Below are 22,960 nucleotides of genomic sequence, written 5' to 3'. Positions count from 1 at the left end.
GAGAGGCAAATTTATTGTTCAGTCCCATGTTCAGTAAAACTCACCTAAACTGTCATCGTATAAACCAGATATTCGCAGTCAACGGACAAAAAAAAATTCCCAAAGTTTTTGTATTTTCCATGTAATAAACATCGCATATAACGGATTTTGTACAACAGATTTTCACTCACATCTGATAAAATGTCCTGTCCGATCGCAATGTATTTCCATTAAACACCTCGCGTGTGGGACCGGAGTCATTTCCGTGATTAAAAGTCTGACCGTTTATTGTTTCATGAGACTTGGAGCCGCAGCCTGACGTGCACGTGTTAAATCAGGCACAAAAGGCTGTGATTTGACACTATGCTGCTTTCACTGCTTCGTCTGCCACCATATTATAATTGTTTTTTGCAGTGCGCACGCTGATTACATTTTGATAAAAGATCAAATACATTTGGCAGCAAAATTTTCAGAGGAAATTTTGACCCAGTCATTAAATGAGGCGCACGTCCCGATTCAGGATTCTCCGTAGATGTTCGGCACCTCCTGACTGTAACTGATCCATTACATACATATTGCTCACATCGGTTAAAATGTCCCGTCTGATCGCAATGTATTTCCCTTAAAACCCTGAGCAGTCTGGACGTGCACAGTAACACAGGTACAAACTAAAGTTCAGCACTCTGACACTTGCCGATTTGAGGAAAGTGGAACCGGAGTCATTTCTGTGATTAAAAGACCGGTGGTTTATTTTTTACACATCGTGCTCAGACTCGGACCTGCAGCCTGGATGTGCACCTGTTAAATCAGACACAAATGGCTGTGATTCGACACTTTACTGCTTTTACTCCTTGGTCTGCCATCATATTATAATAGTATTTGCAGTGCGCAGGCTAATTAAAAATGGATCAGAAAAGTCGGCAACGTTACAACACGAAGTCGGAAAAAGAGGAAATTGTACAGTTCACCTTTGATTTGGAGGTGATGATTGTAGAAAGAAAAGCTTGTTGAGGGTCAAATTAGCCCAGAAGAAAGTATAATCCAGAGGCAAAACTATCGTGCACATCATTGCATGATATGGATTTACAGAGCTGCAGCTGCATAAATCAGGCTTTAAATTAATTAAATAAATCATCACTAATTGTAAACTTATGTAAATCTGATAGCTTAACTGTTTTTACATTTATTTTGATAGCACCTGTACCTGGATGTGTTGCTGTATGTGGTTAAATGATAAAAAAAAATGTTGATAACATTTGATTTTTCAAATGTTATCAACATTTGAAACGGGATGAAAATCAGCACCTCCAAATCCGAGGCCATGGTTCTCGACCGGAAAAAGGTGCTTTGCCCTCTTCAGGTCGGTGGAGTGTCCTTGCCTCAAGTGGAGGAGTTTAAGTATCTCGGGGTCTTGTTCACGAGTGAGGAAAAGATCGAGCGTGAGATCAATAGATGGATCGGTGCAGCATCTGCAGTGATGCGGTCGCTGTATCGGACCTTCGTGGTGAAGAGAGAGCTGAGTAGGGGGTCAAAGCTCTCGATTTACCGATTGATCTACGTTCCGATCCTCACCTATGGTCATGAGATTTGGCTCATGACCGAAAGAACGAGATCGCGAGTACAAGCGGCCGAGATGAGTTTCCTCCGCAGGGTGGCAGGGCGCTCCCTTAGAGATAGGGTGAGGAGCTCGGTCACTCGGGAGGAGCTCGGAGTCGAGCCGCTGCTCCTCCACGTCGAAAGGAGTCAGTTGAGGTGGCTCGGGCATCTTTTCCGGATGCCCCCTGCACGCCTCGCTGGAGAGGTGTTCCGGGCACTTCCCACTGGGAGGACGCCCCGGGGAAGACCCAGGACACGCTGGAGGGACTACATCTCTCGGCTGGCTTGGGAACGCCTTGGGGTTCCCCCGGAGGAGCTGGAGGAGGTGTGTGTGGATCGGGAGGTCTGGGCGGCTTTGCTTGAGCTGCTGCACCCGCGACCCGACTCTGGATAAAGCGGAAGAAAATGGATGGATGGATGGATGTTGATAACATTAATGGTTCATTCAGTAGTTCAGCGCAGTTGGAACCAAAATGGCACCATGTTCTAAGTTCTAAGCCACTCTCTCAATAAGGCACACTACTCCTCTCCACCCCTCCTCCTCCACTCTCTCTCTGTGTCTCTCTCTCTCTCTCCCACATCTGCTGTTTTTCAATCTCTGAGCTTTTTGGAAACACGAAGCCGTCTGTGGGCTGATCTTTGGAAAAATAAGAGTCCAGTGGATTTAAAACACAAACTCTGATGAGGCCTTTGCTATTGTGGTCAGGAGAGCATTAGCTTTTAGAAGATGTGCACTCTTAATCTAACCTGCTTCCTTTCACTCCACTCCACCCTCATCCAACCACAAATGACTTAACAGCTCTGTGACGCCAAAGACAGACCAAAAGAATTACGAGGAAATGTTTCACACAAATCTGATCTGTCTTCCTTTGGCAACCACTAGTGGTGGCAAGAAAACTGTCAACACCAACAGAATCACAGGTTGTATGTTTATTGTATGTGTTTTTTATTCAAGTGGATCAAAAACACATTAAAAGGCTCTCAAGACTTTTTTTTTTTAATCGCTATGAAAATGTTTTATGTTAAAACCTTTAAGGTTATAGCTTAAAGTCAAACATAAGAAGTACTGATTTAAAAAAAAAAATATTAAAAAATATAATAATATAAATGTCATATATGCCTTGAGAGCATTTTGTCCTTAATTACTTAAATATAAATAATACAAGCAGATTTATTTAAAACTGGCATTTCTGTTACTGGAGTTGTGAATCACTGTGGTAACATTTCAGACTTTTTTGGTTTTTTTTTTTTAATCACTCCTTGGGTTATTTCCATTCTCTAAAAATGTTTTATTTATTATTCTTCAGCTTGAAATATTTAATCACACAATGTTCTGTCTTTATTTCAGATTAGCCCTTCCACAATTTCATTCTTTAACCTATTTTCAAATTGTTATTCTGTAATACAGGCAAAAATGTGACTCATGTTCATGAGGGTTTTTTTTTTTTTTTTTTTTTTGCTTCTTTTGGAACACTAGCTGTACCGCCACAGGACAAATTCAACTTTCATTAGAAAAGTGCTGCGCTGGTAAAGTCTGTCCTACACACAAACACTTGCAGGTTTTCAGCTGGATTGAAATGCATTTCCTAGAAGCCCAAAGTCATTAGCAAGTTGAGAAATGGTGAAAAGGTGCTTTTCGTAAACTGCTTCAGGCTGCTTACCCATAAACTGGGACAAAGTGATTTCATGAAACCAAACATGTAGGCAGATTAATTAGATTATGATTGCAGTCATTAAATGTGTTCTATTTTTATCACATCTTCAAAAGTCGTCCACACAAAATGACACTAACTACGTTTACATTCCGTTAATATTCGGGTTAAGGTCAATATTCCGGTTTCTGAATCATTAGGAATGGCCCGTTTACATGCTTAAGCAGACAGAGTTACTCCTGTATACATGGTCATTGGTATCATTTGGAATATCCCCATCTAAACAGCGACGCACGTCTTCCACCGGTGCTCGATTTGGTCTGGCGTTCGTGCAAATCCTGCTTCATGTATAACCTCACTACACACTTTTCTCAAACAGGCATTAACATTTTTCTCTCCTGCGGGCTGCTATAATCAACATTCAATAATGTTATTGAAGGTTCACAAACATAACATGTCCAGGATGTGGCACAAAGCGGAAACTCAGTGGATGGTCCGAATTGTTTTATGGATTGTGCATTTTGCATTTGTATTATTTATTATGACGTTTGGTGTTTTCTCCCTCCCCCTTCTTTCCAAAAAAGAAGGGGGAGGGAGAAAACACATTAAATATTCTGATTTTACAAAACTGGATGATTTTCATACATTTCTGAAGATGTTCTAAAAATACGTACTGGAAAACCAGGCATGCCAGTGATTATGATCAGGTCACAGCGCTCTACAGTGCCACACGGTGCTGGTCTATGCGAGTTCACCCTGAAGTTCAGCCGTCTGTTACTAACCTGGGGACAAACTGATTGGCGGGCCTCTTGGGCCTGTATTCAGGGTGAACCATGAAGAGCATGTGAGGGAAGCCGGTGCCAAAATAGGCACCGTCTGTGTGGTGGTGCCTGGAGGACTTTGGTGTGTAGACGTCCATACATTTGGGGCAATATAGTTTCACCATGGCCTCTCCTGGGATGTCTGACAGGCCTGAGGTGGAAAAGGAAAACGGCCAGCAAACAGTGAGAACAACAATTAAAAATGGGTGATGTGAATAAAACAAAAAGCAATAAAATGTATTCTGAGTAACAACTGGCTGCGGCTACAGTTGTATGCAAAAGTTTGGCCACACCTGATAATTTTCATGATTTTCCTTTTATAAATCATTGGTTGTCTGGATCAGAAATTTCAGTTAAATATATCATATAGCAGATGAAAACACCGATATTTGAGAAGTGAAATGAAGTTTCTAGTATTTACAGAAACTGTGCAATAATTATTTCAACAAAATTGGGTAGGTGCATAAATTTGGGCACCCTTGTCATTTTATTGATTTCAATACATTTAGCACTAATTATTGGAACACAAAATTGGTTTGGTAAGCTCATTAACCCTTGACCTCCTTACACAGGTAAATCCAATCATGAGAAAGGGTATTTAAGGTGGCCATTTGCAAGTGTTTCCCCTCTTTGCATCTCTTCTAATGAGTGGCAACATGGGACCCTCAAAACCAGGCATGCCCAACCAGTCGACTGCGATCGACTTGAGTTCCAGTCGATCGCATGAAAAAAAAAAAAAAAAAAAATCTGTCACTGTACTCTAGAGGATTTAGTGCTGCTATGACAGACTGATGCCGGCTGCCATTAAACGCCAGAGTAGAAAAAGAGCTCTTCTTCTATGATGCATAAGAAAAATTATCATTTTCATCCTGTATTATTTTTTCATTTATTTGAATGGCAAATTCATCTGTCTTATCTGCAGTGTAAATGTGGCTTTACTGAAGAAAGGGAATTTGGAGCGGCATTTCAGACGATTCACAAGATGATCAATTTACTGCTCTGATGAAATGTTCAACATGTTCACTTATATCCATTACCCGTTTTGACAGTTTTGTGTTATAAATCAATATATATGGCTTAGTAACATAATACAATTGATGCAGCAGCCACCACAGCACACAAGCAGGTTTTTTCAGGCCTCCTGCACACTCCTGCGATATTCCTGCACCTTTCAGCCCTTTCTGGAATGGAATTCTGCCTGGATTTGAAAGCAAGTTTAAAAGCACATTACACATGCTATCAGGCAGATTGCAACAGTGTGACCTGCAGAACTTTCCACAGATGAACACAGAACTTAAGCACTAGGACAAAGACCGTGGAGCCGAAGAGTGCACGTTATAATGATCACATGCAGAGCATCTTGTCAGAATTTGACAGGCACTTTACTGACTTTGCATTCAAAGAGCCTGTTATCAGTTTTCTCTGTTTTCCATTTGTGGAAAATATAGATGTGGACTGTATATCATCCAAAGTGGCATCACACTTCAACATGGATCCTCACACTGAAAAATAACACTGAGCTCAAATCCAGAGCAACACCTAACATGAATGTCCAAATCTGGAATCTAATGCAGACAGAGAGTGTCGGCGTGCCTGCTTACAGCTGCTCTCAGCTCCTACTGTCCGGACTATGAGAGACCAGCATCCTCATCTCTGGGCCAGAAGTCCCACTAAGGTGGGGAACAATTTTTCCAACTTAAACCAGTCCTAGGCCTACTTGTGCTTATTCTTTTCCACCATGTACATTTACTTCAATGACGCGATATTATTGTTAAAACCTGCCAGAAAATTGTGTTATTATATTGATGCACAATATATTGTGGCTATGGTGTGGTGTTCCATATGGCTTGGTAGATCTTGATACACTGTCAACTTTAAAAGTAGATCTCAGTTCTAAAAATGTTGGGCACCCCTGCTCTAAACAACTGACCTGAAAACAAGGACTGTTCAACATCAGGGTCTAGGGGAAGGATACAAAAGCTATCTCAGAGATTTCAGCTGTCAGTTTCCACTGTGAGGAATATAGTGAGGAAATGGAAGACAGCAGGCACAGTACTAGTTAAGGCCCGAAGTGGCAGGCCAAGAAAAAAAATCTCAGATAAGCTGAAGTGAAGGAAGATGAGAACAGTCAGTCAACCCACAGACCTGCTCCAAAGACCTACAACATGATCTTGCTGCAGATATTGTGTCTGTGCATCGTTCAACTATACAGCGCGCTTTGTACAAGGAGATGCTGGATGAGAGAGTAATGCAGAGGAAGCCTTTTTTGAGTACATGCCACAAATGGCGTCACTTGAGGTATGCTAAAGCACATTTGGACAAGCCAGCTTCATTTTGTAATAAGGTGCTGTGGACTGATGAAACTAAAATTGAGTTTAGTTTCATCAGTTTTTTCCAGCCTGACTGGAAAATCACTAAGGGCCCTTGGGCAAGGTCTTTAATCCCCTATTGCTCCTGGTGTGTAGTGAGTGCCTTGTATGGCAGCACCCTGACAATGGGGTGAATGTGAGGCATTATTTGTGAAGTGCTTTGAGCATCTGATGCAGATGGAAAAGTGCTAAATAAATGCAGTCCATTTACCATTTATCTGAACATAAAAAGGGGCGGTATGCATGGCTGAAAAAGAACACAGTATTCCAAGAAAAACACTTGCTACCTACAGTAAAATTTGGAGGTGGTTCCATCATGCTGTGGGGCTGTGTGGCCAGTGCAGGTACTGGGAATCTTGTTAAAGTTGAGGGTCAAATCGATTCCAGTCAATATCAGCAGATTCTTGTGAACAATGTTAATGAATCAGTGACAAAGTTGAAGGTGCGCTGGGGCTGGGTCTTTCAACAAGACAACGACCCTAAACACTGCTCAAAATCTACTAAGGCATTCATGCAGAGGAACAGGTGCAGTGTTCTGGAATGGCCATCTGGATTTTAAACGGGCTGTCCATGCTCAGAAACCAACAACCCTGACTGAACTGGAGATGTTTTGTAAAGAAGAATGGTCCAAAATACCTTCAACCAGAATCCAGACTCTTATTGGAAGCTATAGGAAGTATTAGGGGCTGTTGTTTCTGCAAAAGGAGGATCTACTAAATATTGATGTATTTTTTTTTCTGTTGGGGTGCCCAAATTTATGCGCCTGCCTAATTTTTTTAAAGAATTATTGCACACTTTCTGTAAATCCTATAAACTACATTTCACTTCTTAAATATCACTGTGTATGATATATTTAACTGAAATTGCTGATCCAAAAAAACTAATGATTTATAAAGGAAAATCATGGAAATCATCAGGGGTGCCCAAACTTTTGCATACAACTGTAACTTTTAAATCTGAGGACTCGCACTCAACAAATTCATTGTAACATTACAGCTTCCATTCGTTGCATCTAATGTAACAGATTAATCCAAACAATGTGTTATCCTTAAACGAGAGCATAGTGTGTCATTGCAGTTATCATCCGACATGTATACTCACCGATGGGAAGCATAGGCTGATTCTCACAATAAACTCGAGGACAATAGCCAAAGTCGCCCTGTTGATATTTCTCCAACTACACAGCAAAAGTGAACACATAATTTCACGTTTAAGAACTTTCACTCTCCAACTGAAATCTGACAGACTACAAATCAAATTGTAATATTTTAAGAGCAGCTGACTGAGAAAATTAGCCACGAGGGCCCAAAACATGGAAAGTGACATGTCACCGATTTCAATGAAATTTGGTGTATGAACAGGATTTGGCTAGTGTATAACTGTGACACAATATTTAACATATCCTTCAGTGCTTGCCATGGTCACCAGTCTGTATTTTTAGGCTAAAATGTGCTGTTTTACAGATGTGAAACAATGGCAAAATAGGCATTTTCAGAGCAGAATAAATGTGAGAAAATTTGAAGCCAGACAAACTTTTACCACATAAATATCAAGCAGCACATCTTTCCTTGTCAGAAAAGTACATTTTTTGTTAAATAAGTCAATAATTTGGAAATTAGAATTTATTTATGATGACATGAATTTGCTATGCAAAAAGCTGACCCCCCCCCCCCCAAAAAAAAACTGTGCAATAATGTAAATTGTCGCTATGCAGACCATACCTGTGGCCTATCGTTCAGCAAATACAAAGACAAGCATTTAATCTTACCATACATGTAAAAAAAAAATCCAATCGCTTTACAAGGAATACTTGTCAGGAAGCCAAGGAAAATTCCAAATTTGCTGCCATTTCTAGTGTGTTCTGGAGTCAAATTTGCGTGCAAATAGTTCAACATTTTATCGGTGCGTTTGCCATTACGGCAGAAAACGTCACAGCTGCCAGACCAGATAGAGGACTGAAACTTGATGAAGCAAGTTTGTTTTTATGTTAAGTGAACTAATTTCTTGACAAGACAGTTTTGTAGCATTGTCTCAAGGTGTCACCTCGCATGTAAACAGTAACTGAACAATGCTGATGACAGAATTGAGTTTTGTTGCTGAACCGATTCATTCAATCATTGGGTGATTGTGATTCAATGTCAACAGCAAATGAAATTATGAATGAATGGCATATTGATGTCAATGACACTGTAATGATGATGATGTGTTGTGGTCACTCTTGACATGTGATATTATGAAAGAGTCTATGCATGATCCGCTGATTTATTTTCAGTGGTCCAATCAATGATGACAGGGGCTGAGGATGATTCACATATTCTCAGGGGTCTGATTAATTTCACCATTTTCACTGATTACACTATTTTGTCCATTTCTTCAAAATATGGCTACATTTGTCGTATACATATTGGCACTTAACATATTCAACAACTTTTGATTATATTAACATGGTCTACAGGAGTCATTCTTAAAATGTGGTATGATAACAGGGGTTTAGGATGATCTGCACATTCTCAAAAGTCAGATTAATGTTACCATTTTCACTGATTTAGATAATTTTCCCAATTTTTCAAAATATGGCTATATTTGTCTCCCATGTATTGGCACATGTTAACATATGTGACAACTTTTGAATATTATTAACATGGTCTACAGGAATCATTCTTAAAATGTTGTATGATGACATGGGCTGAGGATGATCCACACATTGTCAGGGGTCACATTAATTTCACCATTTTCAGCATTTGCGGTCATTTTCCTGGTTTTTGAACACATGGCTATATTTGTCTGACATGTATTGGCACATAACATATGTGATAACTTTTGAATATATCAACAAGGTCTGCAATGGTCACTCTATAGATGTGATAAAATAACAGGGTGCATGGATAATCCACACATATGCAAAGGTCCCATCAATTTTACACTTTTCAATGCTTTCACGCAATTTGCCATCACTTGAAAAATGTATGAGAGCAAATTCCTGTGAAACATATAGGCACTTAATATAAAAGGCAACAGCTTTAAATGATATTTGCATGGTCCACAGGGGTCACACTTTAAATGAGATATGATGATAAGGTCTATAGATGATCCGCAAATATGCAGGGATCGTAAATTTTACCATTTTCACACAAATCTCAGTTACTTAAAAAGGGTCACATCTTCTAAAACATGATATCACTTTATATAGAAGGCAGCAATTTTATACAGCAATTATACAGTTTTTAATTATACATCAGTGGTCTACAGGAGGGTATTTTTAATTGTCATATGATGAGAAGGGTATTGTTATAATCTGAAGACAGGTAAGTGTCAACTAAACTTTGCTGTTTTTGCTCTTTTTGTTATGTTTGAAAATTGGAAAAATTTACTCAGCATCTGATGTGATTGGATTTTATTTGATAAATGTCAAGCTAAGATGTCCCTCTTCAAGATATAAATAGCTAAAATAGCCAGTCATGGTCCGCATAGTGACAATAGGCAGAGCAGTATTGCGAATATTTTTTTTCCTCATTTCTGAAATAGGAAGTAACTTCAGTGTAAAAGACACACACCATTGCAGCAAAGGTAAAAATGTATGATACATATTTATGAAATCTATAGAATGTTAATTCTATTGATATGTAATGTTTATTTGTACGCAAAACCGATCTCTCTGTAAGCTTTGTCGAAAAACGTTTAAAATGCGACAGCAGCAGATTTTGTCCCTTTTCAAGCATAGTGCGTTTCCATGGAAACCAAACAGATTTTTTTTGAAAATACTGTAGGATATGCATTTTTCCTCAAAATAAGCTGGTGTGAAAAGTTTCAAGAGCTGCTGATTCTGACTTTCCACCCCATGGCTGATTTTCTCAGTCAGCAGCTCTTAATTTACTTGAAAGGATTATGTAAAAAACAAAAAAAAACAAACAAAAAAAAAAACTGGCGGTTCCCAGTGGTAAGGACAAAAGGCAACAGTTGCTTCAGCTGGAGCTGCTGGGGCTAATTTCGATGCAGAGGTTTCCCCTCAGCTCACTTAAATTCGCAGCTACCTCAATTATATTTTGGTGCAGGCTCAGGGCACATTAGCATCCAACGATCAAACTGAGCACAGAAAGAACAGCTCTGATATCAGGTGGACTGTGTGCGGTGCTTTCCCCTTTTCATCCTGAGCTGAGTGCAACTGGGACCAAGGTGGCTGGGAGTCCAATGAGCACCAGGAAGGGTAAAAATAAACACTTTTCTGAGTAACATGCCCGCACAGAAGGACTCGGCACCAAAAGTGACTATGTGCAACCTGCTCTTGGGCAATCAGACAAGGTGCAAAGAGTTGAAGTTTAGCCTGTTACGGCACAAAAGCAAAACTCAGTCAAACATAAGACCAGCTTCATGAGATGTAAATGCAAAAAAAAAAAGTCACAGGTCACAAAACAAAGTTTGTCAGGCTTCTGGAACACACACACACACACACACACACACACACACACACACACACACACACACACACACACACACACACACACACACACACACACACACACACACACACACACACACACACACACACACACACACACACACAAGTAGCGGCCATGCAAGGAGTTCATCTTTCATCTGCACATTAAGGGACCCTGCTCTGGGGACTTTAAATGGTGTGGGTGAGACAAGTGCTGCCTCACGCACATTATCATGACCAACTTAAGTGCACCTTATGACAGCACGACACAGAGCGATCTTTCTGTGGTTAGATAACTGGAAAAAACACACACAACTTAAAACTTAGCAATTTAGCATAATTTAGTGTAATTCATTTCCCACAAAGAAAACAATAACAAGAACACATCCAAGACCATTGATTTTGCTAATGCAGCTGGTGCCTACCATCTGTGCGATGCCTCTGTTAGTGAGGATGTAGCGTGCGTGGATGAGGCCATATAGCATTTCAGCTGCCTGCTCTATCAGGTCGCTCTGGTTGGGATTGTCCTCCAGCTCTTCATCTAAAAACCACAAACACAAGATAGTGATATTTGTTAACCATGTTTACAAAGGTCATTTTCAAACCCACAAACACAAAAAAATTGTTGCATTTTCAAAAAGTTCATAGCCCAACTATGAAGGTGCAGAGATACAACATGGATAAATTTTTATCCATGAGGGAGCATATATTTTTGGGACCACTTTCTAGACTTTTGACACCTTCAGTGAAGAAGTGTTTTGGTCAGTAGCTGTGTTAATTAAAGATTATGAATGAAATGAGTCACCAGTGCAAAAAAATCAGCTGATTCCATTTCACAATTTCCATCGTGCACATAAGTGATGCACAATTACACATGATAAATGCTGTGCAGCAGAACAGAAGGAAGCTCTTCTCGGGAGGAAAACAATGATGACAGCTTGTTGGAAAAGTGGTTGACTCCGTTTTCTGCTATGCAATTTATTTTTAGAGTGCACTCACACCCATGCACCCGTTGTGTTACCAGTTACAGTGCTGATCAGAGCTGCACTGAAATGTTTATCGATCTCAAAATTAATGGATATTTGGCATTATATAATGGCTGAATGGATCTTTGTCATTTGACTGGTGCTTTGTATGTCACGTGACATGGATTATTCACCCCATTTGTATTGCGTTACATTTAGTGTGCAATTTGGTTTCACTTACCATGCAAATTTGCCTCGGTGAATGGAACATTCCAGCTTTCACCTAATGAAATATTCGTACCATTGAACTCAAACATTCATTATTTTTACTCTTTTTTTTCCTTTGAGTATTAAAAATAATAATTGGCTCAATGTGTGTTCTATATCATCAGTGTTGATGGTACTGCACAATCCATATGGTGCTGCACTATCACACCCATGACTAACGACACAGATGTACTGCTCACCTCTACTGTGATGTATGAGAGCAAATCTCTGCAGTCACATTGATGCACACAACCTATATGATACCAAGCATGGTGTCAAGTGGATTCCTACAAACGTTTCCAGTTGATAAGACAGCCTAGGCTTAATGATAGTTAACCCATTGCTTGGTCTAGCTTGCACTGTCACCCAACTGCCATTTTCACCCATCCAGCAAGTGTTATAAAAATCAGTTGAAAGGTGAAAAATGTGGCTAACAGACAAACACAACAAACAAACTGGTGAAAAGATAATGGGCCTCATGTATCAACATTGTGCACTTGTGGCGTAAATTTACGGTGTAAATCTGAAGTACACCAAAGTTGCCGTGACATGTATCAAGCAGTGCGCACCTGCCCATTTCCGGCGTACGCCTGACGTGACCTTGATAAATGTGGCGGGTGAAAACGATCGTAATTATAATAAACACGCCCATAAATATTCAGACTCCGCTTCAGACACACCCTCATTTTACGACATGGAAGCCAGGAAGATGGCAAAGAAAAAGAACTCCACCAATCACGACGCGTGCCAATAGAGTGTCAAAAGCGGCTGTCGCATCAATTGTTTTGTAGTATAATCAAAAAAGTGTTACAGTGGTCCCTCGTTCATCGCGGGAGTTACTTTCTAAAAAATAGCCCGTAATACGCGAAACCACGACGTAGTCAGCGTTATTTTTTTTTTTTTACAATTATTATAGACGTTTTAAAGCTGTAAAAACCCTGTAAAACCACTTTATATACTTTTCTCAATCAGGCATGAACATTTTCTCACTTTTCCCTCGTGTGGAAACACTCTCAAAGTTCAAATCTTAGTAGAAAAACAAGACCAAACTGTTTTCAGGCCAAAACATTTGTTTGAGAAATAAAAATAGAACGTTTTCCTATAAATAATTATGATGGCTTTTAGACTAACGAATGTAATTTTAACAATCAACGTACGAGGTTGGACACATAAGAAATTATTAATAGTGACTGACCAGTATTTCACAGATCGCGCCTCTGCGTCCTGACGCTGCGCCTTTTTCCACTCACACCTGGCTGCAGGCGTCTGTTTCCGAGTGAAGAACACAGTTATGAGTAGTTGTTGGCGCTCTTTTTTCTTCTGGGCAAGAAGATTTTTATAAACAGACACGCAGAACACAGAACACTGTAAAAAAATGCATGCAAAATTGGACTAAAAACTCCGTGAAACGACGAGGCTGCGAAAGGTGAACCGCGTTATAGCGAGGGACCACTGTATTCTCTTTTCACATGTCACTAATTCTTGACATGTGGATATTTGCTCGCTCAATTAATAAGACACTCCTAATTTTTCAGATTTTTTTCTTAAGATGTATTTATTTATTTTATTGTGACAAACGAATGGCGACGACACAACCTGATTGCAGCACGGGCGAAGGGAATGACAACACTACAGTTGTAATTATCAATTTCATTGTCTAAAACGATCACACCACATAAAGTTAAGCTCAGCGCTGCTCTGGCTCCAGGCTCGAAGTCTGGAGAAAAAGGCGAGCAGCGCTTTCTTTGCAGTCAGCGCTGTGGCCATGGATCGTGCTCGATAGACCAGCAATCCCGCAAAAGCGGGATTTGTATTGATTATTATGTAGTATAATCAGGAAAGTGTTATTTATGTAACATATGCATTGATTTGTATAATGGCACTATTTATCATGTTGATCAGTTTCATTTTTATGTGGATTCCATCGCTGGTTCATTTTGGTGTATAATTTACGCCACCTCTCGACCTGGTGTATATTTTCAGTGCAGCGTACGCCAACGACCACATTGATAAATGCCAAGTAGCGCAGCCGTTTTGGCATACACCCCGTATACGCTCAAATATCGCCGTAAGCACGTTGATACATGAGGCCCAGTGTCCTTCGTGGAAGTAAATATAATATGAAAGTGTGACTCTATCATACAAACCTGGTTCAAGGTCCAGGATCATATCAAGAGCCTGGCGATAGTGGGGGACCTGCTCATTGAGCCCAGTCAAGTTGAACTTGTCCTGGATATAGTCTTCATCCACCTGCCAGTGGAGCAAAACAAGATGAGAAAAGTCCTTAAACCAACATCACATAACATACAGCTCAGCTCAAAACTAGAGCCCAGTGAGGAAGCTTATAAAATGATACCCTCCACTCTGCCAGGCTAGTTTTTTGCATGTATTATGGTGCTGAACAAATTATTTTCCTTTGTATGACCTTCACATGGTGTGCTACTATTCTGTCAATTTTAATTGAAATTGATGGTGTTTTGGAGACGTTGTACTTACAAAGTCAATACAGGGCTCGAAATAGTACGTGCATGTGCTAGTTTGTGCACGTATTATTCGAGCGCTGCACGTAATTTTACACTGCACTTGCACTGGTGCAAGTAACTTTATCCAAGTTTTTTCAACTATAAGGACCAGTAAAATGAACCAATAAAGGAATAAATAAGGAAAAAAAACAAAACAATTTCCAGTGTGTTGTCTTCATCTTCCCTGCATTTTATGACTCTCACACACGGAGCGAGTTGCTGTGCTCTATTTGTTGTATTCACGCGCGCACGTAAACAAAGAAAAGAAAAAAAAAACTGTCTGCGGTTCTTCTGTGTCTGTGCCCTCAAACTCTGTTATCATTGTGTTATAAACCAGTCACCATTTGTTTTATTATACATCTGTGTAGTTAATAAATAAAATAATCTTCATGGACTATTCGTTCGCGCGCGGATGTGAGAAAAAAAAAAAAACTGAGGGGAGAGCAGCAGCAGCGGCAGCGGCAAACTCTCCCCAGAGAGGAAGAGTCTGACATATCAGAGGAGGAGTTTTAAGGTTGATATAAGACTACTTTTGGTTGTGCAAGTAACTGTTTTTTGGTGCAAGTAATTTTTTTGTTAATAGCACCAGTGAAAGTAGGTTAAAAAATGTATTTCGACCTTGCAATATCAATATATGATGAATCAATTAAACACAAAAGTCTATCTCCCATTGAAGACATTGGAGTGGAATATTTTTAACTATCTTCATGCACATCTTCACAGCTATACTAAAATACAAAATGGATGAAAAAGTAAGCCCCTTCGGCTGCTCCCTTGTTTGCACTGGGGGTCGCCACAGCAAATCCATGGCAGATCTGCATGTTGAATTGGCACAGGTTTTACACCTAGATGCCCTTCCTGACGCAACTCAACATTACATGGAGAAATGTGGCAAGGGTGGGATTTGAACCGGGAACCTTCCGCACTGAAACCAAGCGCACTAACCACTTGGCCACCACCTCTGCTCTACAATACAAAATGGATGAAATGGAGCGAAACTGCAACTGATAATTACGAATAAATGTTAATATCATGAAATACATACCTTAATAGCCCAACTGAACCCATGTAAGGTCATAAAACTCTATCACGCTATAATACTCCTTTAAGGACACAAGAAACCTGGTGATAGGCGATAACATGCAAAATTGGATCAAATGTATCGCCACCTTGTGGTGAATGCCAATAATCGGCAAAAAAGGATGAAAAGTTGTTGGTATTGGTTTCTGAGATGGATTGTGGCATCGGTTTTGCGTTAAGCATATTTTATTATGCAAGTAATCTATGATATAAAGTTTGTTTGGTCATAATTATGTGCATGTAATGACAAGTACTGTAATTTTAGGCCCCATTTTGCAACATTTTGTCCATTTCATATTTTGGTATGGCTCCATCTTCATATGATGTGCTACCATTATGTGAAGTGTCACTGAAATCCAGCCAGTGTAGGAGCAGTTGTGTTTAAAGTATGTTGGACAGATGAAGATGCTTAAAGTCTTAAAGCCTTCTTCTGTTTAAAAAAAGCATTTGCTTGTTTCTCACACGTCCACACAGTAGATGGCAAAAGGAATTATGAAAATGATACAGTATGTATAATGTATGTATTTTTTGAACACAAAGTTCCTTTAATTTTATGTAACATTGCAGTTTAGAAAGTTTTCTTTTGACATAGTTTGTGTGTGGTTTGTAATATTTCTGTTCAACAATCACAGTAACACAAAAACAGCCAAATGCTTTTAAAATTAATTATATCTTCCTGGCAAACAGGTAATAAATAACTCACCTCACAGAAAAATTCATTCCCCCTCAGTCCACAGAACCACGAAATCCACGACACTTCCTCTGAACTGCTCATATCTGGAAGCTGATTAACAGAAAAACACACAAACTGAAATGAACACTGAAAATAAATGCGCCTCGGGATTCACAAACTGAATCAAAACCCAACGACGACGAAGCTAACTCACTAGCTGGCTAACATTGAGCTCAACTACAGAGGTTAATAACCTCTGTGAGCTCAAAGTTTCTCAGGGTTTACACTCAGTGGGGTTATGAGATGTGGCTCGGCGAATTATTTAAACTGTATTTTTAAAACTAACTAAAAATGTACAACGTAAAATCGCCAAACTATGAACGTAAGCTGTTAGCTTATACAAGCTAGCGGCTAAGACCCAAAAATCGTTTACAGGAAAGGCCGCATGAAGACGGCCGGTTTTCTCCTAGGACTTTTGTACATCTCACTTTTAATATCACAACAAATATACGAAACTAAGTCCACCTACTTACCCGGTCTTTATTGATTATTTTTTTTTTTTTTTTTTTTTTGTTTCCGTAAAGTGCAACGAAAAAAGGCTATAAATAAAATGGACACCTTCTTCTTTCCGTCGTATTTTAGCAGCAAACTTAAACAGATATTTGTAAGCTACTGCCACACATCGTATACCTTAAGTATTACATTTCTACCCTCCAAACATTGTAATAATCCAAAAACAATTACAAAATAAATAAATAATCGTATTTGGAACATATTGAAAAAACAGTTTTGAAAAAATAACAAGTAATAAGTCGATGAGTTTAAATACTTGGGGTCAACTGTCCAAAGTAATGGAGAGTGTGGTAGAGATGTGAAGAAGAGAGTTAGACAGGGTGGAGTGGATGGAGAAAGATGGCAGGAGTGATTTATGACCTAAGAATATCAGCAAGAGTGAAGGGGAAAGTCTACAAGACAGTAATGAGACCAGCTATGCTGTACGGCTTAGAGACAGTGGCACTAACAAAAAGACAGGAGGCAGAGCTGGAGGTGGCAGAGCTGAAGATGTTGAGCTTCTCTTTGGGAGTGACGAGAGTGAACAGGGTTAGGAATTAACATATCAGAGGGACAGCTCAAGTGGGACAGTTTGGAGACAAAGTCAGAGAGGCGAGATTGAGATTGTTTGGACATGTGCAGAGGAGGGACCCAGGGTATACAGGGCTTGACAATAAGGCAATTTATCCACTGGCCCACAGGGCCAGTAGAATTTGAAAGTTACTGGCCCGGATGAAAATATCACTGGCCCAGAACCGGGGGGTAACCGATATGAATTTTTTAAATCAACACTCAGACATTAGAATTGGGTTTCCTTAATGCAAAAACACTTGAAAACAAACACAATATTCTTATACTACATGATAAAAACCTTAAAGTGAGTCAACTTTGAAAAAAATGTCGGTAGGTAACTGATAGAAATTTTTTCAACACTCAGACATTAATACAAAAATAAATGTATTTCTTGATCATTTACAAAATTAATATGTTAAATTTCATATACCAAACTCCCTTGCTAATGTTGTCACCGTGGGGTGTCCACAAGGGCATACTGATTAGACTTTTAATCTGGCGTATGAAATCATACCAGATGTCTACCAGGACTTGGTATATTTATACTTACTTGTCAGCATATTCTGGCATGGCCCTACAAGTTCTACAGAAGACAACCTCACTCTCCTCATCACGCTCCAGCCATGGCCGTCTTTTCTTCCATGAAGCTTGCCAAGTTTTCCTCACCCTTTTCTTCTCATATTCAGCATCAGCAGCCTTCCTCTTCTGTGCTTGTTTTGAGGGTGATAGCTGTTCGTTCCGTTGCTTCCCTGGTTTCAAGAGGTTTCAAGAAATTCATAATATTCACTGCGCTCGATCTTGCTTAAGCGAAAATGATGCGTCGATGTTGAAGCGAAATTCGCGCCACATCAGAAGATGCTCCTGCAGACGAAGTTCGTCTGCACTTCGGCAATGTTCCAAACATTGCGAAGTGGTGCAACATGTCCTGTCTCTGGTAGCAGCCTGTGAGCAGGACTTATGTCTCTTTTGTCCTTTATTTCACAATTATGACAAGAGTTTTTGGAGCGAGCAGCAGCCCCACAGCAGCGGGAGCGGAGTTTCTTTTTTATTTTTATTTTTTTTTTTATTGTTTACATGTGTGTGCGTGAACGGGACAGTTGGTCCTCAAACTGGGTCCCGCAGAGGCAGAAGGACCGCTAAAAACAGCCGTCATCCAGACGCAGCTCCTGCAGCAAATAATGATACTGCCTGAATTGGGAACGTCTCATGACGTTTGTCAGCTTTCCACAACAACTCGCTCCGTGTGATCAAGGTCCGTCATGTTAACTTGACTGACAACCAGAGCCGGCGAGCTGAATGGAAGCTCCTCCTATTTGATGACGCACCGGGGCGAATTTTCGCAGCAAAAGCAGAGCGACACACCCGGCGAAGGAGGCGTGTCCGTTGCCACGCGACCCCCGCGAATTTATAGCATCTGATCGCGCCCGGTGTGAATGCAGCATTAGACTAATAAATCTGCCCAAAGCGATTTTAATTCTTACTGGCCCATACGGACCAGTGAAATATGAACTTCATTGGCCCGTGGTGGCCCGGAACGTGTAAAAAAGGCCACCGGGCCATCGGACCAGTGCTATTGTCGAGCCCAGGTATATAGCGAGAAGGATGCTGAGAATGGAGCCACCAGGCAGGAGGAGAAGAGGGAGGCCAAAGAGGAGGTTTATGGTTGTGCTGAGGGAGGGCATGCAGGTGATTGGTGTAACAGAGGAGGATTCAGAGGACAGGGTGAAATGGAACCGACTGATCTGCTGTGGCCAAGGGCGTAGGTTTGGTCTCAGCTTTGGTAGGGACAATACCACCCCCACCCCCCCCGCCCACCACCACCCCCTAACCCACTCATACCATTAGACGCACAAGTACAGCATAATACATAACATATGACGACATAATGCTGAATAATTTAACACTTTATTTACAATATTAAGTGTGTAGGCAAACAAACAAATAGCTTAAATAACAAAATTGCACCCAAAATCACGAATCTATTCTATAGGCCTACACCCGAGAGAACAAGACAACAACAAAAAATATACTTGTGGAGCTAAAAAAAAAAAAAAAAAAAAGTTTTTGCAACCAAGATGTATAATCTATTCTCTTCATCAATAATGCAGTTGTAGGTATCTGGCAACCTAATTTGCCAAAAAAAAAAGGGATTTCCAATAACATATATGGTGTATTACGGTAAACGTAAGCATGTGATGTCATAACGCAGAGGAAAAACACGGAAGTTTCACACTAGTGCGCCGCTGATTCTCATTACCGTAAGTTCTCATGTAAGCCCTCACTCTGAAAAATTTCAACACTGACAGCAAGCCAAGAACCCGTGCTATCCAACAGTATGCTATATGTTGCATATATTACGGTAAAGTGCGTTCGGTGACTTTTGAAACGAGGGAAAAGTATGAAAAAGAGCGCAAAAGTGCCAGAAAAGTACAGAGACAGACAGCAAACATAAATGTAGTAATTTTTGAGGAAAAGGCAGGGTGTTAGTGTCATTTGTGAAGATGTGTTTGTGTGGGTGTGCAGTTTATTTTAAGTGTGGCGCACAGCATTGTTCGCAAGCCCCGCCCTTCTTGTTTTTCTGCACCGGAGCAGTGTTGCCAGATATGAAATATGAAACTATCTTACCAAAACCTCAAAATTATCGTATTTTGGGAGAAATTATCGTACACAAACAAAACGCATACAACGTAGCTATTTTTGCGTTTTTTTTTTTTTTAATTTACAAAGAATTTTGTCACATTTTTAAACAGTAATTATAGTAATGGGGAAACTATGGCACAGAAAGAACACAAATGCACACGCAAATGCACTACCAGACTAGAAAGATTTTTTTTCTGTGAAGGGACACAAACGTGTCAATTACCAGACTAGAAAGAGTCGAATTCAACCTCGAGGTCGCTGTCGTCATCCGATGCCATGGCCACTTGTGCAGATTTTGTTGAACACAGAAAAAATGTTGACACCTCCATAAGGAACTTGAACCTTTTTTTTTATTTTTCTTGTATATCTCTTTGCTCTTGTGTTTTGTTCGTTTGTTATTGCATTTGTTGAAATCAAGTTTCGAAAAAAAAAAAAAAGATGTTGGCTGGGGAATCTTCCTGTCACGGCAGAGATAGGATGGGAACTTGTATAGAGGGGGCGGGCTTTCAAATGACTTTGTCCCGGTCGCCCAAAGCCAGCAGCAGCCCTGTGTGTGTTGTGTCTTTGATGCCGCCTGAGTGCAACGCCTGCAAAATGATTCTTGGGTGTCAGAGAGAGATGCGTGTTTGGGCAACCAACTGAAATTATCGTACATATTGGATTTTTTCCCATTATTGATCGTACAGAGGGCAAAACTATCGTACAAATACGATAATTATCGTACATCTGGCAACACTGCACCGGAGCCACCCATCCTCTGTGCTCCGGGACCTCCCACTTTATAAATGAAGCACTGCCTGCCACGAGATGCGCTTTGTTTACATCCATGTGAGAAGAACGTGAGCCAATGAAATTGCAACATGGGTAACCCTGTCACTCTGGCACATCGAGAACACAAAACGTGACGACTAAAATTATAGTATCGAGTTCGCAAAAAAATAGTGAATGATTTTGATATATAAAAAAAAATGCTAAATATTGGTAGGGACTATTTTGCCATCCCAAAATATTGGTTGTGACTTGTCCCTGTGGTCCATATGCAAACCTACGCCCCTGGCTGTGGCGACCCATACCGGGAGCAGCCGAAAGAAAGAGAAGAAGAATAACAGACATCAATTTTGTAGTGCAGCAGATAACAGAATATTTACAGAGGACTCCTGCAAATGGTGATAGAAGTATCAAATTCTGCACAAATACACTTTAAACATTACTCTTAAAAAAAAAAAAAAAGATTGGCCATTTGAATTTTCAGTAGGCAGCCAGGTAGGGGTCAACTGAAGAATTACACAGGCGTCAAAATTAAAAGATGCTCCAATCATACTGAATACTACACTGCATTAATTGCCTGAGCACAAAGATTCCAAAAAGGTATAGTTTGGACTGTCTGTGACTGAATGTTCAGGAGTTATGGGGTAAAAACAGCAAGAGTGGTGACAAGGGTCAATTTCAATTTGTACAGGGGTCAAAAGTTAAAGTTGCTCCAATTTTGGTAAAAAGTGATGCCAAATTATTGGCCGAGTTAATAGGGTTTTAAAAAGAAATAGTTTGCACCATGGGTCATGCTTATCATGTTACGGGTTAAGATATGTCATACGTATGTCATAGAATGCAATGGACGTCAACATTGTTTGACCTTTACTTTGCAGACCAAACATTCATCACAGTCAAAACTATTCAAGAGGGAGACCACTGATGTATGCAGTACATTTTGTGTCACTACACCTTATAACATTGACACTGTTGAAAATTTAAACAATTAAAAAAAAACTCAAAAATTTTTCACAATGGCATTTTTCCAAACTGAGTGCTGTAGTACAACCAGAGAGAGACCACTGACGTGTGTAGTAAATTTTGTGTCACTACACCTTATAACAATGACTCAAATGAAAATTAAAAATATAACATAATGCTATAATACCCTTAGCCTTATGAGCATAAAAATAGAAAACAGAATGTGACCTTTGACCTTTGCAATACCCGATGGCCATATTTTGACCTTGGGTACCAATGAAAAATTCTCCAAAATGTTTCACAATTACATTTTTCCAAGCTGAATGCCTTACAACCAGAGGAAGCTTATTGATATGTGATGCAGGTTTGGTTGCACTACAAGTTTTGAGATTTTTTAAATTTATTACATTACGTTATTGAAATTAACGTTATTGAAATTTATTACAATAAAAAATCTTCAAAAACTATATCATCATACATTTTTCTAATCTAAGTGTTGTACCATAGGGAGTTCATTGATATGTGATATGAGTTTGGTGGCACTACAAGCAATAAACAAAAGTAGTCAGAGATTTCTGACGTCCACCGATCCAGATCCGGATCACTTCCAAAATTCAGTGGAGTCTTCCACGTCCTAATATCTATCTGTGGTGCACATTTGGTGAGAATATGTGAAGTAGTTTTGAAGTAATCGTTCAAAGCCTATATAAAGTAAATCTTGATTCAGAATCCAGAATCCAAATCTGGATCAACTCCAAAATTCAGTGGAGTCTTCCATGCCCAAATATCTATCTGTGGTGCAAATTTGGTGAGAATCCGTTAAGTACTTTGACGTAATCCTTCAAAGCGTATATAAAGTGAAGTCTTGATGCAGAATCCGGATCTGGATCACCTCCAAAATTCACTGGAGTCTTCCATGGCCTAATATCTATATGTGGTGCAAATTTGGTGAGAATGCTTGAAGTAGATTTGACGCAATCCTTCAAAACCTATATAAAGTGAAACCTGATCCGGTATACGGATCGGGATCCAGATCACCTCCAAAATTTAATGGAGTCTTCCATGGCCTAATACGTATATGTGTTGAAAATTTCGTTAAAATCCG

General features: G+C 39.9%; 1 protein-coding gene across 3 annotated transcripts in view; it reads right to left on the bottom strand.

Moving 5' to 3' along the window:
* Positions 1 to 22,960, bottom strand: part of csnk2b (casein kinase 2, beta polypeptide) — a 35,571-nt gene that overhangs the window by 3,217 nt on the left and 9,394 nt on the right. Inside the window, exons 1-6 of one of the 3 annotated variants that reach the window (XM_034160135.1) lie at positions 16,912 to 16,989; positions 16,390 to 16,473; positions 14,232 to 14,334; positions 11,278 to 11,393; positions 7,519 to 7,594; positions 4,010 to 4,199 (exon numbers count right to left, since the gene is read on the bottom strand). In XM_034160135.1, coding sequence (XP_034016026.1) covers positions 4,010 to 4,199; positions 7,519 to 7,594; positions 11,278 to 11,393; positions 14,232 to 14,334; positions 16,390 to 16,461 — 557 coding nt within the window. In that variant the 5' untranslated portion in view covers positions 16,462 to 16,473; positions 16,912 to 16,989. Of the gene's footprint in view, positions 1 to 4,009; positions 4,200 to 7,518; positions 7,595 to 11,277; positions 11,394 to 14,231; positions 14,335 to 16,389; positions 16,474 to 16,892; positions 16,990 to 22,960 lie in introns of those variants that run through there. The other 2 variants (XM_034160134.1, XM_034160133.1) reach the window with 2 other exon arrangements.

Source organism: Thalassophryne amazonica, chromosome 20 (assembly GCF_902500255.1).
Source record: "Thalassophryne amazonica chromosome 20, fThaAma1.1, whole genome shotgun sequence".
Classification (NCBI taxonomy): domain Eukaryota; kingdom Metazoa; phylum Chordata; class Actinopteri; order Batrachoidiformes; family Batrachoididae; genus Thalassophryne; species Thalassophryne amazonica.
The sequence above is the reverse complement of the archived record's forward strand: the minus strand, read 5'-3'. Positions and strand labels throughout refer to the sequence as shown.